The sequence below is a fragment of the Fusarium vanettenii genome (assembly GCF_000151355.1).
Source record: "Fusarium vanettenii 77-13-4 chromosome 8 genomic scaffold NECHAsca_11_chr8_3_0, whole genome shotgun sequence".
NCBI lineage: Eukaryota > Fungi > Ascomycota > Sordariomycetes > Hypocreales > Nectriaceae > Fusarium > Fusarium vanettenii.
In genome coordinates this window covers 337,641-357,240 of record NW_003315873.1, presented here as the reverse complement: position 1 = coordinate 357,240, position 19,600 = coordinate 337,641, and the positions used below count along the sequence as shown (strand labels likewise).

At 52.1% G+C, this 19,600-nt stretch overlaps 7 protein-coding genes across 7 annotated transcripts; 1 reads left to right on the top strand and 6 right to left on the bottom strand.

The window, feature by feature from the left end:
* Positions 1–53: 53 nt before the first annotated feature.
* Positions 54–1,204, bottom strand: NECHADRAFT_71324 (uncharacterized protein). Its single transcript, XM_003048271.1, has 3 exons — positions 792–1,204; positions 563–739; positions 54–508 (listed from the first exon to the last, which is right to left on the bottom strand). Exons 1-3 carry the CDS (start codon positions 1,158–1,160, stop codon positions 155–157), a joined length of 900 nt encoding a protein of 299 aa, XP_003048317.1. The 5' UTR covers positions 1,161–1,204; the 3' UTR covers positions 54–154.
* Positions 1,205–1,779: 575 nt separating this feature from the next.
* On the bottom strand, positions 1,780–4,406 carry NECHADRAFT_84030 (uncharacterized protein; the record flags this gene model as incomplete). The annotated part of the gene is made up of 7 exons (XM_003048270.1): positions 1,780–1,788; positions 1,890–2,362; positions 2,602–2,960; positions 3,012–3,097; positions 3,146–3,309; positions 3,391–3,923; positions 3,988–4,406. The coding sequence occupies 7 exons, from the start codon at positions 4,404–4,406 to the stop codon at positions 1,780–1,782; spliced, it is 2,043 nt and encodes a 680-aa protein (XP_003048316.1).
* Positions 4,407–5,081: 675 nt separating this feature from the next.
* On the bottom strand, positions 5,082–6,443 carry NECHADRAFT_84029 (uncharacterized protein; the record flags this gene model as incomplete). Its single annotated transcript, XM_003048269.1, has 1 exon — positions 5,082–6,443. The coding sequence occupies one exon, from the start codon at positions 6,441–6,443 to the stop codon at positions 5,082–5,084; it is 1,362 nt and encodes a 453-aa protein (XP_003048315.1).
* A 797-nt stretch (positions 6,444–7,240) lies between these two features.
* On the bottom strand, positions 7,241–9,625 carry NECHADRAFT_101392 (uncharacterized protein). The gene is made up of 2 exons (XM_003048268.1): positions 7,998–9,625; positions 7,241–7,945 (listed from the first exon to the last, which is right to left on the bottom strand). The coding sequence occupies exons 1-2, from the start codon at positions 9,437–9,439 to the stop codon at positions 7,486–7,488; spliced, it is 1,902 nt and encodes a 633-aa protein (XP_003048314.1). The 5' UTR covers positions 9,440–9,625; the 3' UTR covers positions 7,241–7,485.
* Positions 9,626–11,313: 1,688 nt separating this feature from the next.
* NECHADRAFT_95735 (uncharacterized protein) lies at positions 11,314–13,001 on the bottom strand (the record flags this gene model as incomplete). The annotated part of the gene is made up of 3 exons (XM_003048267.1): positions 11,314–11,919; positions 11,983–12,770; positions 12,854–13,001. 3 exons carry the CDS (start codon positions 12,999–13,001, stop codon positions 11,314–11,316), a joined length of 1,542 nt encoding a protein of 513 aa, XP_003048313.1.
* Positions 13,002–13,521: 520 nt separating this feature from the next.
* On the bottom strand, positions 13,522–14,821 carry NECHADRAFT_47576 (uncharacterized protein; the record flags this gene model as incomplete). The annotated part of the gene is made up of 2 exons (XM_003048266.1): positions 13,522–14,732; positions 14,779–14,821. The coding sequence occupies 2 exons, from the start codon at positions 14,819–14,821 to the stop codon at positions 13,522–13,524; spliced, it is 1,254 nt and encodes a 417-aa protein (XP_003048312.1).
* A 1,593-nt stretch (positions 14,822–16,414) lies between these two features.
* On the top strand, positions 16,415–19,541 carry NECHADRAFT_47315 (uncharacterized protein; the record flags this gene model as incomplete). The annotated part of the gene is made up of 2 exons (XM_003048470.1): positions 16,415–16,594; positions 16,746–19,541. The coding sequence occupies 2 exons, from the start codon at positions 16,415–16,417 to the stop codon at positions 19,539–19,541; spliced, it is 2,976 nt and encodes a 991-aa protein (XP_003048516.1).
* Positions 19,542–19,600: the final 59 nt, after the last annotated feature.

Genomic DNA, 19,600 nt, shown 5'->3' with positions numbered 1-19,600 from the left:
ATGCATTGTGTCAGAAGTGAGGGCAGAGATGGACACAGATTGTTGAAACGATTTAGCGACGGAGGAGCCATTGTGTTTTTTGAATTTGGTCTAATGATCCGTTCAGAGACTCGATCTCGCAGATAGTCTGCACTAATACTACTCGATTTAACATTTAGTTAGTGTACAGCTCTCGAAGAGTGTCAACCAACTCAACCCGCCCCTGGACAGTGTCATCATCATACACAAAGTCCTTGTCAATAACTCCGCCTGGCAAGCCGGCCGTAGTCATGTCCACAAGTTCTTGCACATAGGGTTCTGGAAGCTGTTTCGCAAAGAACTCGGAAAGCTGATCTCTCTCAATGAGCTTGAGCTCAACCGTCTTCCCAGTAACCTCCTCGACTGCTTTCTTGAGGTCGAGCGCGCTGTAGGATCTGGGACCAAACAGCTTGAAGTAGTGAGGACTGGGCTTGGCGGTCTCTGCGAGGAGAGAGTTTGCACAAATCTCGCTGATGTCCTTGAGGCTCACCTAGTTTGGGATGTTAGCATGCGATTCAGCTGTTGATAGGAATATTTCTCATACCATGGGAATCTTGTGATCTGCAGGGCTGAAAATCGAGGTGATAACCGGTGGGTCTGCCCGTGCTTCCTCAAGCACAGAAGCGAGGTCTTCCTGGAAGTAAGAGGGCCTAATGATTATAACCTCTGGCACTGCATCCTTGAGAATATTCTCAGCGATGTGGTTGAGGCGCAAGATACCCTAATGCCCATTTTGTTAGGAATAAAAAGTCAAAATTGGAAGAGACACTCACAATGCCGTGGTCATTTTGAGCACCGATCGCGGAAAATAGGAGAAGTCGCTTGACGCTTGGGGATGCTTTCAGAGCGTTCTTGATGTTGTTTCCAGCACGAGTAGCAAATTCTCCCGAGTCTGTTCCGTCGTAGATTGGCGGCGGGATGTAAAAGACGGCGTCCGAGGTACCAAAATCAAGTCCGGTGCCGGCTCCAACGTCGCCCTGGACGGCCTTAAAGTTGGAGTTTTGCACAAACTCGGAGGGAGCCTTGGATGCGTCTCGATAGATTCCGCGGACGAGGGGTTTGCTCTCAGAGTTGAGAAGTACACGGATGGTTTCTCTGCCAGCCTTTGTGGAAGCAGGGATAACAGTGATGTGAGGAGCCATGTTGAAAAGAACAGACGATGTTGGTTTTAATGCAGGGTGATTTGAAAGGCACGTAAAAGGTTGCTCAATGAAATTTTAAATGATAGGATGTTCATCCTTATATACCCCCTCATATGAGTTACAATTATGGCGTCAACCAAATCAATCTGAGATACATGAGTCCGAAAGTCCGAAAATCCCATACAAGGTGAATCATTGTCCATATGAGGACAGACACACAAGGCCCGAAAGACCGAAAGCCCGACAGCATGCCAAGAATTATGTTATTAACGATCCTTCGAGCTGAATTCGACCGTCAAGTGGCGGGTCCTCAAGGGTGGTAAGCAGTAAGGATGGGGCCACTCATGGGTGGTCAAGCGAGAAGGATTATAAATCAAATAATCAGTCTTGCGTCACCGACAGAATCTGGAAGAAGTTTTGATCTTCCTGATGAGCATTGTTTGATCCTTTTATTGGAGAAGATCTTCACGTGCATTTACCTCAGTGCTCACACAGGATGCAGCGCTCGTTGTGCCCAAGATCTGGATTAGCTTAATTTTAAGGTTGACGTAGCTCATCGCGATGTCTATTAATAGGTTTTGGCTATTGCTCCTTTGGACCTACTTTGGCACTGCATCCCTCAATATGCCTGGGTCAAGATGTTAGAATCGTTGTTGATAGCATCAGTGCTGATAAACATGACGGCCCTGCCCATTCACTTCAGCCATGCGCCATATCCCTTGCACTCACCTCCTCGAGCCTCTTCGACAGTTCCTTCACCATCTCCTCTTCAGTCACCTTCGGCTCACTCTCAGGGGTAGTCGCCCTCTCAGCCTCCTTATCCCGATCCTCCTCCTCTTCCTGTTCCTTTTCGGCATTCTTGACATCCTCTTGCACCACCGCCTCCGCTTCGTACCAACTCATATCATCAAAACTATACCAGCTCTCGTTCCCACTAGCTGGTGTGGTCGCCCAGCTTCCAGCATCAAAATCCTTGTTCACGATACTTTGTATGAGCCTGTCCCAAGCTCGACGGAAGCCTTGAGGGACTTCATCGCGTAGTTCCACCTTTTTGGCAGGCGTGTGACCATCACAGTTTCGAGCATCCAGATCGAGTCCGTACATACGTGCTTTCGCCAAGATGCTAAGCATTGGGATCTCTCCAACATTGGCAGACAGGTGCAGAATCGTATTGCCAGCGTTGGTCTTGGCCTTGTAGTCAGCTCCAGCTCGAGGAGTAGTGCAGCAGTTTCGACATTGTTCTCTGCGACAGCCGAGAGTAGAGGTCCCTCTCCGAAATCCTCTCCTTCATCCAAATCTGCTCCGGCTTTGATGAGGAATGAGGTGGTCCCTGTGCTGTTGTACTGAGCAGCTACACGAAGTGGCGTGCACCCGTAAGCGTCCTTTTAGTTGATATCCAAGATCTTATTCCCCTAGCAGAAATTCAACAGTTGGTTCACACAGAGTGCAGACGTGCTCTGAGCGGCCAGATGCAAAGGCCCCCAGTTCTCGTTATTGGTGAGAAGAAAAGGATCTGCACCATGAGCAAGCAAAACTGCAACGGCATAGCTGTTACCTCTTCTTGCAGCCCAGTGAAGTGGTGTCCATCCATCAATATCTTTCTCGTTGACAAGTGAATCGTCAACCGCAAGGGCGTCCTCAAGGTTTCCGTCCTCGAGGCCAATGACGATGTTGTGAATGTGTGTGAATCTTCTCTCTTGAAGGTACTCGGTTCCGGGGAAGAGGACGGCGTAAGCTTCAGCTAGCTTAGGCGGCGCCTTCAGATGAAGGATATTGCGCCAAGCAACTTCAACAGGGGACCTGTTTGATATCAGCTCCGTGGCAAGTAATAGAGCGACAATGAAATCTCACGTTCCAGTATTGTCCTCCCACTCTGGGTCAGCACCACAGTCAAGAAGGAACTTGCAAACTTTCAGGCATCCGTGGTCGATCGCAAACTAACATCGGTTTAGCATAGTTCAAAAGCCCTATCTAGAGAAACAAACATGCAATGATGTCCATCCGGCCCTGTAGTCAAGATCATCTGGAGAAGCAGCTCTTGTTGAGAACAATTCCTTAATACCATCAACACCCTCACATCGACTCAGGGCGAAGAGTCGGTTTGCCTCCGAGCACGGTCTTCGAACTTTGATGTTTAGAGAAGGCGTTCCTACACACTGAGAGAGAACAACTGAGATGGAAGTATTGACAAACCAGCGTGGAAAGAAGTAAGTTAGTCTTGTAGAGTTACCTTGCTTCTGCTGGCATGTCTCCAAGTCACAGCTTTGATTTCGAACAGACAGTCCGCTGTACCCAACGAAAAGTCTCCCAATGACTGTTTCCAGGGCAGGGATTACCTGAAAGGTACGGCGAGAGTGACAAGCACATTTGCAGTCGGGAGCGCAAGACAGCCCTTTTGGGGAGACTCGGCTCATTGGTAGAGCAAGCAGTGTCGGTGACACTGACTCTGGCTCCTGCACAATAACGGCCCCTGAAACGGGTTCTGGACCAAGAAATCGGACTCTTGCTGCACCACCCTCTGGAGAAGGTGGCAGAGGAACCACGGTGGCCTCCGAGTCCATTCCTGCAGACAGGCTAGTCCGCTCGAGGAGTGTGATGGCTCTCCGCAGAAGCTCCACGCTTTCTTGAGAGTTGTCGTGGATGGTAGAGATTGGCGATATCTGATCAGATATCGAATCGAGTGAGTCGGAATGACGACGATATATCCTAGCGGTCTCTGAATAGAGCTGCTCGATCTCGACCGAGAGACGCGTCGATACCGAACTAATTTCAAGTCACCAATTGAGTCCCGAATCTTGCACAATCATAGTTAGTATCATCGACGTACGGGGAATTAGCTTCGCTCAGGACAGTCAAATTGGTTCGAATCTCGCAAATCTCTTGCTGCAGCTGCCACGCCTTGGACGATCGCCCCCGCCAACCAATGCGACCAGAGAGCTTGATCTCAACCTTGTCACCCCAGTAATTGGTTTTGCACCACTTCGAAACAGTATTCTCGAGCTGATCAAGCTTCACCCGAGCCTGGAACAACAACGGGCCAAGCTGGCGATCAAAGCTCTCAGCCGTATCTTGGCAACGCGTCAGGTCCTGCACCGAATCGAGCACAAACTTGAGGTTGCAAGTCTCGTTTGAAAGGGCTAAACGTTGATTCGGAACTTCTTTGAGATCGGTGATGATGCCGTGGAGGACGTGTACTATCTTGAGTGCGGAGAGTGCGACGGCTGTGACGCCAAAGGGATCAGCCATGTTTATTACTCAAACTCGGCGGCAGTCCGGCCATAAATCATCCGACGAAATGTTGCAGTCGCAGGACCAACACAAGCGGGGTACAGGAGTATCTGCATGGATCCGAGCCAAAGATATACTTGATGAGGCTCTGGGCGGGAGAGCCTTGGGGGCATTGTGGGAGGCAGTGTAACAGTGACCAGGCTCGGATGTAGCAGTTTCATCTAATTGATTGAAAAGTTATTGCGCCTAAATCACAATTCAGATAAGACTGTTTGCTCTTCAGATCTGCCCGAGTGTTGCGAGCCCTGCAGGCTGTGGCTGGTTCAGAGCCTTACTGGTTCTGGTACGGCACTTGGCCGGGTAAAGTGCAATTGCAGTCAGATTCATGGCTTGATTTTGATCAGGTGGCCATGGATATTTCTTGATCGAGAGGGCGAATTCGGTGAGAGGGCGTAATGTGTACAAAGGGTGCCACTTAGGTGTGACAAACAAGCCGCCCACTCAGTGCTTGACAGATATATCGCACACTCTCATTCATAAGTAAGTCAATACTTCGTAGTCTATGTAGAAGAGCCAGGCTGATCCAGAGCATAAGATTCAAGTAAATCAGGCAAAGGCTCTAGAAGCGTCCAAAGTAACGCCCAGGGCCTTAATGTTGCCTATCGCCTAGCATACTACTCGCCCACTCAGCATCTAAACATGCCTCCTTGTAGCAACCTTTGCCCATCTACAAAAGTCCACAACCTCCAACTCTTCCAACCTCTCATTAGAGTCCTGATAGACAAAAACCAGCCTCCCAAAAATATCAACAAACCACCGATGGGTCCTCCCTCCCTTCCGCAGGATCTTTGAGCCAAGCTCCTCACCATCTTTGGCGTAAATCTTTAGTTCCGCGGGCTTGGGTACCGTGTCTGCTTCTTCGTAGTCAATTATTTTGATAACAGTAAAGAAGAACCGGTCGAGCAGGATACCCGCGTCGAGCTCATAAGGTTCTTCCAGGTTGGAGCTGTAATAGACGGCGTATAGTTCTCCGCCTTCTGGGTCGCAGAGGGTCATTTCCCAGGGATATGTGACCATGGTGCCATCTGAGAACTTGCACCATGATGAATTAGCACGCGTCACTAATTCCGCCCTGGGTCTCGTGACGGGGCTTCCGTCTGTCGTCCAGAAGTCTGTGAACCATATGCCTATGTGGGGTTTGTAGAAGACAATGTTCTGGTGTAGGTCCAAAATGGCACCCGGGCTGTCTTCAGGGGCGTCGTACTCGTAGACGCACTTCAAGGTGTCGAGATCCCAGACCCTGATATGTCTTTCGCTCCCCGTCGCCATGAGATTCTCCCCTGGCTTCTCCAGGTCGTGAAACGTGCATCCGTCTGGATGTACTAACTCTCCACGCTTCACGCCATGAGCATCCCAGACCTCGAATATTGTCTTGGATGTTTCACCTTGTTCAATTACGTGAAAGGTCAAGACATGTCGATCTTGTGTCCACCACTGCTGCAGCGGCCTATAGGGTCCAAATGAGCCAGACAATGACCAATCTTTAATGTTGCGGGCCACTATTTGGTCGTCCTCGTTGCCCAAAAGGCGGGAAGAGTTGTCAAAGCAACTCATAAGGCGCATATTTTTTCCCTTGTGCAGAAGTTTCAAACCCCGATGGTCCAGGGTGTAAATGTCGATTTCATCCTCCACAAGTTGACGAGACAGGTAATGAACATCCTGCTTGCCCATACACACCAAACTATCGTCTGGATCATCGTCGCGTAAATCTATCCGCTTGCATTTAGGGTTTGTCCCGCGGTTTATGGCATCAGCCGAGCGGCAGATACGAAGATAGATATCCCGTGGGTGGTATCTGTCGGTGTACTGATCGATCAAGCTGTCCGCGTAACCGAACCTCCTGATGTACTCTCGCCATGCAGAGACAGGTTCCCTACTTTTCCACAAGGCTTTGGTGATGCCCAAGGCAATAAAAAGGTCCTTTTCTTGCAGGTGATGCACGATGTGCTGCGCCAGCTCCAAGGTGTGAAAGACTCTGTCGGCAGGGTGAGTCATTCTGTTGAAGCGGTGTAACGATTCGAACGATAAGAGAGATAGTATAGGGCCAAAAGAGGTCCCAAGAGTAAAAGATTATTTTGAAATGGAGTATTGGGACCTGAGTAAATGAAAGTGCTGAGAAGCAAGTCAAATTAGGCAGCCAGAGAGGTAAACTTGGTCTTTTGTGGAGGTCAGCTCTGTGGCATCTGCTTACTGACTAGGATGCACCTTAGCTGCGCTAAGACTACAGTAGTGAAGCTATAGCTATGTTCTTACGATCAAGGGAAAATTATAATGTGCGAGTAGAGGCGGTTTTTGGGTTTCTGAAATTGGCTTTGATAGGATAGTCACTGTTACAAGCTGGGTTAACTACCCGAGAGTCAAGGCAGTTTCATGCATGTTATGACAATATAGAGGCCAACAGCAGGCGTTTAGAGCAAAATTGTTACAGAAAAATACGCAGATATTATAACAAGCTCTACTTGAGGGGAGCGCAGTAAATATAGTACAGAACGACGGAACCGGAGCGGCGTTCCAACGACATTGGGTCATGGAATGCAAGTGACTGCGCACAAGGTAACAACAAAACGACAACTCACACAATACTCAAATGTATGAATGTTAGAATTGGATAGATAAGTAAGTTCTCAACCGAGTAATAAACAAGTGCGTGTCTATTATGACCTAGTATAGCGAAATATTAGTTGTGAAGAGAAATGTGCCTGTAACGCAAATTCCCTGAAACATCACGGCAGCTAGTTGAACCATCACACAAAGATTGACCTGTCAAACATAACCAAATGCTTGATCTTTTTATAAAAGTTTGACATTTTTATATAGGGTATTACATTACGTGTCAGTCAGTATACCACCATCTCGCATCATGTTCCCAGACATGACCAGGCGAGATATCGTTTTTTAAGATCCGCTGCCTCCCCCATGTTGCCGGTCCCCATGAACATGACATCATAAAACGCCATGCCTCCCGGCAGATGCCCGACAACTCCGAATGAAACAACATGCTATACAATATTAAGCAAAAAAACAGAGAAACAACCGCTTAGACGGTCTCCTTGTTGGCGTTGCTAGCCACGCTGTCCCGTCGAGCCACACACGAGGCGAGAGCTTCGTTGTTGTTGTTCTCCTTCTCTTCTTCCTCGGACGAAGAAGGAGCGCCCATAGGGGGGCCGGTGGGGGCGTAGTTGCTCTTCTGTCGGATCTTGGCACCATACTTATAGAAGATGAAGGGAATGGGAGCGAGAACGGCGGCGACGCAGCCGAGAAGAGTGGCAGCATACTGGATACCCATACCGTCAAACATCTGACGAGCAAACAGAGGGAATCCAGCACCGCAGAGAGATCGCAGGAAGGTGTTGCCAGCGATGGCGGAGGCGGCGAACATGAGGTAGGCGTCGACAAGATAGTTGAGAGATTGAAGGAAGATGGACATGAGACCGAAACCGGTGAAGAGACCGCTCAGAGCGGGGACGATCCAGTGGACGCTGCGAGTGTATCCAGTCCTGATAATTGTTAGACATTGGGACTCAGTGAGGGAGACAAAGAGTAACTTACCATCCGAACCAGAAGATACCGATAGCAAAAGAGACACCACCAGCCATGACGTTGGGAAGACGCCACTCAGGGATGGGAATGCCATTGTTGGCCGCAAGCTTGCGGAGATACCAGGGCTGCTGAGCAATGACTGAAGCACCAGCAATGAGCTGACCACAGATCATACCAAAGAAGGCCAGACCAGACTCGCCCATGTTGAAGCCGTGGACACCGACAAAGACGAGAGGGTAGGCAGTGAGGAAGAGGTAGAGCAGGCCATAGATGAAGCTCATGTAGATGGAGAGAAGCAGAATGATGGGCTCGGTAAAGAGCAGACGCAGAGGTCGGGAAAAGTTCTTCTGGACGAGCTCCTTGAAGTCAACCTCGATTTCCTCCTGCTTGGCGTGGATGCCCCAGTTCTTGGTGCGTCGTCGCAGATCAGCGGCCTTCTCAATGAGAATCACAGGGGGGTAGGTCTCCTCGAGGAAGATGCAGTCGAGAATCAGAGCAGTGAAACCCATGATGGTGGGAAGGTACTCAGTCCATCGCCAGCCGAGGTGAGACTCAACAATGAAGCCGCCAATGAAGGGAGCGAGCAGAGGACCAGTAAAGACAGCCATTGAGAAGAGTGTAATAGCTGTTCCTCGAGTTCGGTTATCAAACATGTCGGAAAAGACAGCTGCGACGACAGCAAGAGGACAAGCACCAAAGAAGCCACTAAAGAATCGGCAAAGAAGGATAGTCTGGATATCCTTGCCAGTAGCACAGCCAATGGAGAAGACGGAGAAACCAAACATGGAGATGAGCAGAGGAAGACGTCGACCTCGCAACTCGGAGAGAGGAGCCCAGAGTGAAGGTCCAAAAGCGAAACCAAGAACGTAAAAGGTTGTTCCCAAAAGACCAACCTCGGTACCCACGTGGTACTCCTTGGAGACGATCTGAGTAGCGGCGGAGAAGATGGAGGATGTAAAGGCGGAAGTCATGGTGGTGAAGCCAAGCACAGCAGCAGTGATGAGCTTCTTCTTCAATGGCCAATTCTGCGAATGCATTGGGTCATCGGGACCGTCAAACTCGACGACATACTCCTCCTGCTCAGGCAGAGGAGGAGGGTACGGTTTTCCGGCGCCAAAAGCAGGGAGAGGATGTCGGGAGGCACGAGAGCTCGTGCGGGAGCGCATACCACCACCGACGGTGGCATTGTGCTGGCTGCGGGCGGTTGCGATACGGCTCAGCGCCGTGGGGTGACGCTCGAGATCGCGCTGGGTCGAGATGCGGCTGATGGTATTGTATGGCTGGGCGAGAGAGTTGCTCCGTCGGCGGTTCGAAGAGGAGGATGAGGATGATGAGACGGTGGAAGTGGAGAGGACGCGCTCAATCTCGCCGCTGGAGCGCTGCTGGTATTGCTGAGGAGATGCATCGCGCTCGGCGTCGATCATCCCCTGGTCTACGGGATCGATAGGCATGGTGAATGTGGTTCCGCCCAAGTCTGTGTGTATAGAGTGCTCGCTCTCAGAGATGAAGCAAGTTGGAGAGGAATTGGTATGTAGGATCGATTATGTAGTGGAACCGATTCGAGTCGAGAGAGATGGTGTAAAGGCGGCAGAAAGTATAACCAATGTCGAATGGGCGCAGAGCAGAATATACGGGAGCTGTCCCCCTCTTGTTCGTTCGGGTTCGGGCTATGACGCTATAGCTGAGGCCGGTCTGCGCTTTCCGGGTTTAAGGGTTCGCTCAAGGTTGAGAAGGTCGGCCGACGCTACTGTAGAAGGGCGAGTCAAGGACGGATGAAGGATGCCGGTTGCGGTAGAGTAGGTATGAGTGAGATGAACAAGTGTGATGGGTATAGGTAGTCAAAAGACGAGACACGCTCAAGCACTCTTAATTAAACAGGTAAGAAGATACTGTCATGAGATCTAAAAGTAATGGGGATAGCTTGTTTGAGTAAAGTAGGCAACATGATCATGGGGTGATGGCATCTATATAATAAACAGAGTCCAGATTTCTCCAAGCTCCCTCCCCACATGTCAGAGGCAATCTCGTTTTTTTCTTGTCTCAAGCGCGAGGACCCGAAGCTAAAGAACAATTACTAAACCCATGACTGACAATAGCACGAAACCCTGTCAGTCAATTGGCAAGAAATCTCTTCTGTGGCAACCCTTTTGCAGAGCGAGCAAGCATCAGAGGAAGAGAATGCATGGGCCCGGAGCAAGGGACCCCACTCTTTTCTCGGCAGCCGCTCTCGGCACCGGCACCGTCTCCCTCGTGTTTTTTTTTTTTACCAGGGGGTGGAACTCCGTAAGTTGACCCAGCAGATGCAGGACACGCAGGGCCAAGCACTCGATATCCGGAATAAAGCTGCTATATCCGCTTAGATGATCCCATGACGACGCTTTACATCCAGGGGGAAACAAATTCGTCAATTACTCAGCCCTCTTGGTGAGTTGCTCACTCATCAACAAATGCACCTCGCTCTCTCGCTCTCGGCCGCGGCGCTCACCACGGAGCCGAGGATCCGTGATAGACTCACTCTCTTGACCCAACAAACTCGAGAAATCTTGATAAGCCGGTCCCCATTATTGGGCTCCAAAGGGCCGCCTGATTTCAAGCTCCCGAAGCCCCACCGTTCCCCTGGGAATCTCTTAAAGAAAGTGTAGGGAATGAATTCCTCTACAACAGCAGGGGCCAACAGCTTTATCATCAAATCCAGTCAGTTCCCCCGAAGCTTTCATGAACCCCCTGACGGAAAGTATCCTTGCCTGTTCAACTGCCTAAATCCCAAACTTTCAATCATGCCTGTCCGGCTTTTCAACTCAGCAAGCATGGCTTAAACCCGATGTTGGCTCTCCCTTCAAACATACCATGCCTGAAAGCCGTCACGCAAAAGATCGAATGGCTTTAACGGAAGACGCCGAGCGCGGTGCCGAACAACAGGACCCCACTCTTGCAGGTGTCTCACCTTGCAGATTCTTTTTCTCGGCCCTCGCGCGCTCTCGCACGACGGCGATGCACGGTGATGTAATTTCTTGAGCCGTGATCCGCTAACTGCATCCGCCATCCAAAGTCTTGGCTATGGATCGCGGGACTGTCCCGTTTTCGTTCTTAGAGCCACGGGAGCTCCCTCTCCCTTCTTTCTTTGAAACGCCGGGGATTGCCGCTTCTAAGCCGCAGCTCTTCATGAATTTCTTATCTTGGCTTGTTCTTCGAGACGTCGAGATGCTTCTAGACGAGAAGAAGAAGCAACCTCATACCGCCAGTTCCCACAGTTGAAGAATTTTATTGATGTGTCATTCCTCAAGTCTAATTGCAACACGAGTAATATCTAGACCCTGTACAGGTATCATCGTACTCCCCACCCATCATCCAATAACGCCGTCGCTTCTTCTAGAGTTAACCCTGCCGTCTCAGGATAGATTCTCCAAACCATAAAGTAACCAATGCAGCATACCACTGCGTACAGGACAAATGTCCATGACGGACTCATCAGGTCCATCAGCGGAAGAAATGTCAGACCGACTATAAAGTTGGCTCCCCAGCATGTAGCTGTCGCTATTCCACTTCCCAGTGATCGAACAGCCAGGGGGAATAGCTCACTCTGCATCCACGGCACGTTGCCCATGCCCAGCGCGTACGCTCCGACATAGATCATGATGGCCACGAGAATCGTGATGGCTGCAGCCTCGTGTCCAGCGGTAGCAGGAGGATCCTTCTTCTCTGATGGCTGAGCAAGTGTCATGAACGAGAAACCATGTGCCGACAGCAACAGGCCGATGATCATGAAAGGGATCGAATAGAGGAGCACCCTTCGGCGTCCAATACGATCAACAAGTCCCAGGGCAGCAACAGTGCCAAGGAAGTTGGTGACTGCTACCACCAGCGAGGTAAGAGTTGGGCTCTCAAACCCAACAGCCGTAAAGATGGTTGCAGAAAAGTACATGAGTGAGTTCTATCGCATTCATGTTAGCAACCATTCGTAGCATAACTCGTGGTTCAACCGGGGCTCACTCACAAAACCACAAAGCTGCTGGAAGCCTTGGAGGAGACAAGCGATAGCCAGCGCTCGACGGTTCCTCCCCTCGCTGAACAGAGCTTCCCATGCACCCAGCCGCTTCCATCGGCCAGACGTTTGGTGATCCCGTAGCCGTTGCGCCTCGTACTCTTCCCGCGCCTCCAGCTCAATCTCTCTGACCACCGCATCTGCGTCATGTTGTGATGCGCCGCCGTTCACCCGCTGGATCACGTTCTTGGCTTCCACGGATCTGCCGACCTTGACAAGCCAGCGTGGCGTCTCGGGCATGAAAGCAATCATGCCGCCCTGAACTAAAGCCGGCAGAGCACCCAGACCAACCATCCATCGCCATCCCGTCTGTTCAGAGCCGTAGGTTGAGAACAGCCATCCGATGATGTATGCAATCACCTGGCCGCCCGTGACAAATATGATGTTGGTTGTAATCAGCCGTCCGCGATGTGCTGCGGGTGCGACCTCAGCAATGTATAGCGGTACGACAAAGCTCGCAGCGCCAACTGCCGCACCGATGATACATCGCCCAATGGTCATGGTGAAAACCGTAGAGCACCATGCTTGAAGGATGGCTCCCACAACGAAGAGAACATCGGCATAGAGGATGACGCGTTTTCGGCCGAAACGATCAGCGAGGACAGAGGAAAAGGGCGAAATAATAAGAGCGAAGAGGGACGTCGAGGATGTAATGATCGACTTGTCCATCGAGGTCAGTTCGCGGTTCGAGAGGGACGTTCCGATGGAGACGAGGGTAGCCGACACGACGCCGGTATCATCTGGAATTGTCTGTCAGCGAAATATTCCACGACGCAGAAAAGGCACATCCAAAGCCTACATCCAAACAGCAAGCCGCTAATACAAGCAGCAAAAGTCAAAGCCAACACAAACACCGTAGGCCTCTCACTCCCCGACTTGCCGGGCTCGACGGGAGACCCCTCGGCGACATCATACTCGAGCTCCTCGTCGTCGCGGTTGCCCGCAATAAGCGGCGCCTGAGAGCTGTCCATTCTGTCGCTGTCTAGATATTCCGCGCAGGCCGATTCAACTTCCTCAGAGCGAGTCCATGAAGCTGCGCTGCGGGATCATGGAGAGAAATCTGGGGTGTCGTGGATTCGGGGTCCTTATGATGGATGGAGATCAGCACCCCTGGTCACATGGGGATGGGGGTGTCTCGGTGTTGTCTCCGACTAGTCATTTTGATAGTGAGAAACGTGGAACTAAGTCAGGCTCCCGCGGAAAGACATGTATCGCACTATCGTCAATCCCAGCATTCCATGATGTGCAACATCAGCCATCATTCAGCTCAGGTTAGGCCTGGCACGCCAAGTAATACGGGGTTGTGGATAAAGCATTTATAGCTTTCGATGCTTGACAAACAACGCCTTCATTGTTCATTAAACATGTATAACGCAGTTAACTTTATTCTATGAAGTCCCCTCCCTTGCTTGTCCATTGCCCGCTTCTCAACTATCCCTTGAGTTGTTTCAGAAAGTCGGCCATCTATCCGTGATGCTTCCCTTCAAGCCCCTATCTCACCCATCCCCTATTCTTCAAAAAGTAATAGCTATGCACAGCTGCAACACCCAACGGTTGAAGCACCCACGGTAGTTGATGTCTAACATGCCGACTCATCGACACGGCCATGACACTTTGCGGCGCACCGGGGGTCATCATCCAGTCTTGCATCAACTCGGCTGTCAGCTTCTGGACAGGGCCAACCCGAGCAAACATTGTCTCTTCAAACTCCTGGATTGCCTTGTCCAGCGCCTCGTCGTCTTTATCGGCTGCTCCAATGATTGCCTTTGCAAGCAGTGATGCATCGTCGAGGGCCTGGTTCACGCCTTCGCCGGCATAGGGCGTCATGAGATGCGCAGCATCGCCAATGAGTGTGAGACCCGGCTTGTGTGTCCATTTCTCGCCGACGGGGAGCATGAACAGTGATCGAGGTGTGCATCTCCCATCTGCCATCTCTATCGCTCGCTTGAGACGAGGATCCCAGTCTTTGTAGAGACCGTTGAGCAGGGCTGGGGCGACTTCTTTGATGTTTCCGGCATCGTATTCGCACTTCTCAGGTTTCATCCAGTCGGCTTCTTTGATGACGTGGGAGCAATACACACTCAAGGATCCGTCTCCCATTTGTTGGATGGACATGCGCTTTCCCTCCCAGCCAGCAAAGACGCTCCCACGGTTGACGAGCTTGTAGAGATCAGGGGCTCTGTTTTCGACGTCTGTGACTTCCAGCTCCTGCAAGCCTATGCCTGAATACTCGGGCACCAAGTCGGGGTCGATCTCTTTTCGGACCTTGCTCCAAGCTCCATCTGCTCCAACGATAACATCGAAGCCGTCGAGTGTGGTGTGCTCAAAGACAAGTGTTCGTCCTTCAACCTTTTTCAAGCGATGGCCCCATTTGATGACGTCCTCCGGGAGCGAGCTCGATAGAAGCTCACGGAGTTTGCTGCGGTCGATCTCCGGCCGCTCCTGAATCTTGTTGTATGGCCCATCTGCATTTTTCACCAAGAGATACTCAAGGTTCTTGTCAACAATGGCAAGATATTGTCCGTCGTATCGAGCGTGCCTGAGAAACTCATTAAAGAGTTTTGCTTCTTTGAGGGCTGCGAGACCTGTTGCAGTGTGGAGGTCTAGGGTGCCACCTTGAGATCGGAAATTCGGGTGCTCTTCTCCTTCAAAAACGGTGACATCTACACCGCCGAGATGAAGAAGTCTTGCCAGCATGCAGCCTATTGATGTTAGGAATTGAGTTGGCGTTGAATTGGGGCAACTTACCGGCTGGGCCAGCGCCAATAATAGCAACCTTGCGGTTACCCATCTCTAGGGTATTGAGTAGAGTATTGTACAAGGTAGCGAGGTAGTTCAAGGGAAGCTGAGACAGAAGGGAATAAGGTTTCAAATGTATTCAGGCCTAAGATGCAGCTTGCTGAATTATGACGGAATGTTACGACAGGAGACTCCTTTGTCTTAAATAGTTTGACATTTCCACCAGAACTTCCTCCTCGGAGTTGAAGCTTACGCGGTTGACAACACCCACCATTAGCTGACAACCAAACTCAAGAGTCGAGACAAAGCCAGTCGGGTATGCCGGCACCTTGGTTCAGCCAGAGCGCCTCATCGTGAGGACAGAGAATAGTGAATGGAACCAGTGCTTGCTGCGAATACTTCGTGGAATGCCAATGGCACGTTTCAAGGCGCCGTTGCATCACCCACCCAGTGCTGACGACTACACTCGGCTAAACGAGCTTAAACAACGCCTGCTGGAGATTCTCAGCGCCACGGCTTCAGCTCTGGATGGCACACGATGACGGGCGCGTGAGGCTATGCATGAGGGCGTCTGCTGGACCATTCAGCTCGAATTAATTACCATTCGCGGATAGAGGAAGCGGAGGACGGCGTAACCATTCATCCCTGTGGTCATGTTCCATCACCAGGAAGGCTGGGAGAGAGAATGATTATGCGCGTGTTTCGAGATGCATTATTTTACATCCCATCTGCCGGTTTCCAAACAATATGGGGTATAACAGCGATGGGTTTCTTTCTGCGACAAGCCCTGGCTGCGGTTGTCATGCCAGCTTCTAGTCTCTTCAAGCCGTTTCCTCGCCGACAGGGTATGCAGCGATATCCATGTACGTTGACTTGGAGGCTGGATCTGAGGCCATCAGTTCGAGCAGGCTGGTTGAGAGCGACTGAGTTTGGCTACGGCGCAGGTTCATTCCAGAGGATATTCAACGCTCAACGGTCATCTAGCATTGAGAGAATGTATACAACAGTCTAGTAATCATGATCGTGTCGTCAAAAAAGACTCTTTGGCCCCAGAAACTCGCATTCACAGACCCAAGATGCCAAGATACACGCCATGGTGGCACGTGCTGATGCAGGGGTTCACGGGCTGGCGGGTGCCCGTCCACTACAGGTAGCAGGCCCTCTATTCTCAGCTCTAGCGGGCCTCTGCCGCTGGCCTGCCGCTGCCGCATCCGCTTGCTGCCCACTCGCTGGCTGAGGTGCCACTCAGGTCTACAGCACAGCACAGCACATCCACGGCATCCCATCACCATCCATCATATCAACATCCTCCCACCATCATCCTCCCTCCTTCACCGTCAGCCTCGCCCGGCCTCTCGCTGCCTCTAGCTGCTCCCACAGTCTCTTGCGCCCGCCGTATCGCTCCGCCTCCGACGCCGACCTTGCGCACCATCTCGACCTCTTTTTGTCGCTCGTTCTGATGATGCTACTTGCCCCTCGACAGTCGCACTCAAAATCCCATCGTTAAGCGTAATCCTCCGACCGAGCTCCGTCCGCGTCCACCCTCTGGGAACAGGATAGAGCCTGCTATTTGGCCATCGCATCTATCGCCGTCGCAAACACCTTCAACGCCCAGCAGGACCGCCCAAGCCCGATATAACCCGCCATGCAGGCCCCGTCGTCCGGCTCACAGCGAGCCTTTGCCCACCGTCGCTCGCCCGGCGCCGAGCCAGGGCCGCCACCAAATGTCCCAGTCCGCTCCATCTCCCCAGCCCTTCAAGCTCGAACATCGACCGCCTCCACCAGATCTGCTCAGTCCACCAGCTCGCGAAGGATGAATCGTGAAGTGAGTAGTCGCCTCGTCTCGTCTGACCCATAGCCAGAGCCCTCGCAGACGGCGTAGTGAGCGTCACCAAGAGCTTGCCTGTGCCCCTGCCGAGCCCTGCCCCACGTCCACGCCCAATGGCAGCATGCTAACCGCGCTCTGCTCTCTCCAGGGTTCCGGCAGCGGCGCCAATATGCCTCTGTCGCAAATCGAAAAGAGCGTCACCCATCTCCTCGTCGCCACCAAGCAGCTTCTCGAGACTCTGACGCAATGGTCGCGCGGCCAGGCTACCGACAGCCAGGTGTCGGACGTCTATGTGCGCCTGGGCTACGAGTTCAATATGGCCTGCCGCGCATTCACGGCCATCAACGTTGATACATCCGATCTAGGAAATGTCCCCGACTTACTCAGACACATACTCGAGGCTACGCTCAGCCAGGAGGCTAGCTCGGAGAGTCTAGAGAAATACCTACCCAGGATCCGTGATATCATCATCAACCTGCTCCATGGCCTTAAGCGAAAACAACAGAAACTCCGTCAGAAACAGGCCCGGGAGCGCGAAGGACATGCACCTCCCGATAGGACAACCAGCGTCAGCACTGTTGGCAGCGGCCACAGTGGGCTTACAAACATGTTGGAGGAGGGTCTGGAGAATGGATTTCAATCCGAACCTCAACGGACTGAGTCCTTACCTCCGGCCAGCTCGTCTCCGCGCCGATTTGGCGCTCAGCGGGAGCAGTCTCGAGGATCCGTTGCCTCAGAACAGTCATCTCTGTCGAGCAACACGATGCAGAGCATGCCTGTTGTGCCACCCTACCCAGAGGCCGGCGATACGATCCCAACAGGGCCAGGGCCCTCGACGAATGGAGAACTGAATATCGATTCGTTCCCTCCACCACCGCCGCCTCCTCCCGATAACACTTCGAGCGCTCTCGCCGCTTTGCAGAAGGGTGGAGATCTCGAACGACGAGCCTCTCGAAGATACTCGCAGTATCAAATATCTAAACATCTCGGAGGCGCAAATGGAGTCCCGATCCTTCCTCCACAGAACACGCCAGTACCGAACCGCGGTAGGAAAGAAGTGAGGGAATCGTTGCGCGCAGTGCAGGGTCGCCAGTCTATACGACATAACCGCAATACCTCGAGCCAGTCGCTGCGCAGCGCTGCTGTTGAAGCATCCCCTGTCAGGATACCGAGCAGCGTCTCTGAGGAGCCCTCAGCAGCAGAGCCCCCTGCAAAGACAGAGAGCCCTGCTCCTCAGAGCCCAGAGGACAAGTTTAGGGCCAGCGCAACGCTTAGCGGGCCGCCTGTTGACCCCATGTTCTATCAGGAGGATGAGACTAGGGAAGAAACACCCAAGAATGAGCCAAAGGTTGAACCGGAACGTCCGCCCACGCCGCCTCCGAAGCCAGCAGCCGAGCCATCTTACTTCCAGGAGTCTCCTCCTCCGACACCTACAAAGGATCTCACTTTGTTCCTCCAGTACAAGTCCAAGGTGAAGAAGTTTGTTCTGCCAGAGGGTCGGGCCGAGCTTACAATTGGACGGCTTCAACTCGCATTTATCGAGAAGTTTTCGTGGAACACACAACAGAATGGCGCAGATCTCCCAGAGATTTACATTCAAGATCCCATATCTGGTGTGCGACATGAATTGGAGGACCTGGCTGATGTGAAGGACCGGACTGTTCTGGTCCTGAATGTGGAGGCTCTCGATGAGGTCAAGAAGCATATCGATGATGGTCTTGCCTCTTTGACTTCCATCGTGCGTGATGTTAAGCAGACAGTCACGGATCAAGGGGCGGCTATCCAGCGAGTCTCGGATCGACAGCAGGAGGCGGCAAATGAAATGGCTCGATTGGCACTGGCACCGCCGGCAGCTGCTCCCGTGTCTGATGGGGCCAAGCATTCACTTGCCCCTGGAAAGAAGCTGGATAGTGGCCATCTCACGGAGTTGCAGAATCTCCGTCGTGATTTGGCTGTTATGCGTCAAACTTACTCCAAGTTCCAGGCCGAAATTCAGGATTCGATGTCGACTATTCGCAGCAAGGCCGCCAACGTCAAGGTTGCCGCGGCCAAGGCCTCGATTCCTGACGTTGAGGGTGATGCCGGCTATTCATACGTCACCAGCGGACGTAAGCAGCTCAACAATGACTCTGATCGGCTGGTTGGAAAGGTGGACGACCTCCAGGATCTTATTGAGGACCTGCGCAAGGATGTGGTGCACAGAGGCGTCCGACCTCTACCACGCCAGCTGGATTCTGTGGGCAAGGATATCGCCCTCTTGACCAAGGAGCTCAAGAGGATGGAAGATTACATGGACCAGGAGAAGCCCATCTGGACCAAGATTTGGGAGAAGGAGCTCGAAGACGTGTGCCAGGGTCGTGATGAGCTTCGCCTTATGGAGGACCTGTTGGTGGATCTGCGGGATGACCTGGAGAAGGCCTCTGAGACTTTTACGCTTGTGGAGCAGGCGACGAAGGAACAAATGAAGGACAACGGCACTGGCGCAAGCGCAGGATCCGCGCGCCAGTTCTCCAGAGGCCTCAACAGCCTTGGCAACAGTCTCGATCAAAGTGCAGCAAAGGAGGGCGTCCTAGGCGAAGTCAGGGCGCTCCAGCCCAACCACGAAGATCGTCTCGAAGCCATCGAGCGAGCCGAGAAGCTTCGTCAGAAGGAACTTGAGAATCGCCGCGGCAACCCCCTGCACCGTGAGATGGTCAGCTTTGTGTCAGAAGGCAAACTCAAGAAATCCGGTGGCTTCGAAGAGGTGGAGCGAGCACGCAAGGCCAAGGACGACCGCATCCGGAGAGAAGTATGGGAACGACAAAACGGAATCATCCCCGAGAATCCCATCGGAGAAGAGGAAGATGAACAATTCGAACCGGATGAAGAAGTACCAGGAAGTCCTCGACCAGCTTCAGCAGATCAAGAGGTGGATGGAAACGCGGACCTGCCCAACGGCGCCTAGTCAACTTCCATTTTTATACATCAAGACTTTGATTCGGGAATCAATCACTTTTGTTTCAT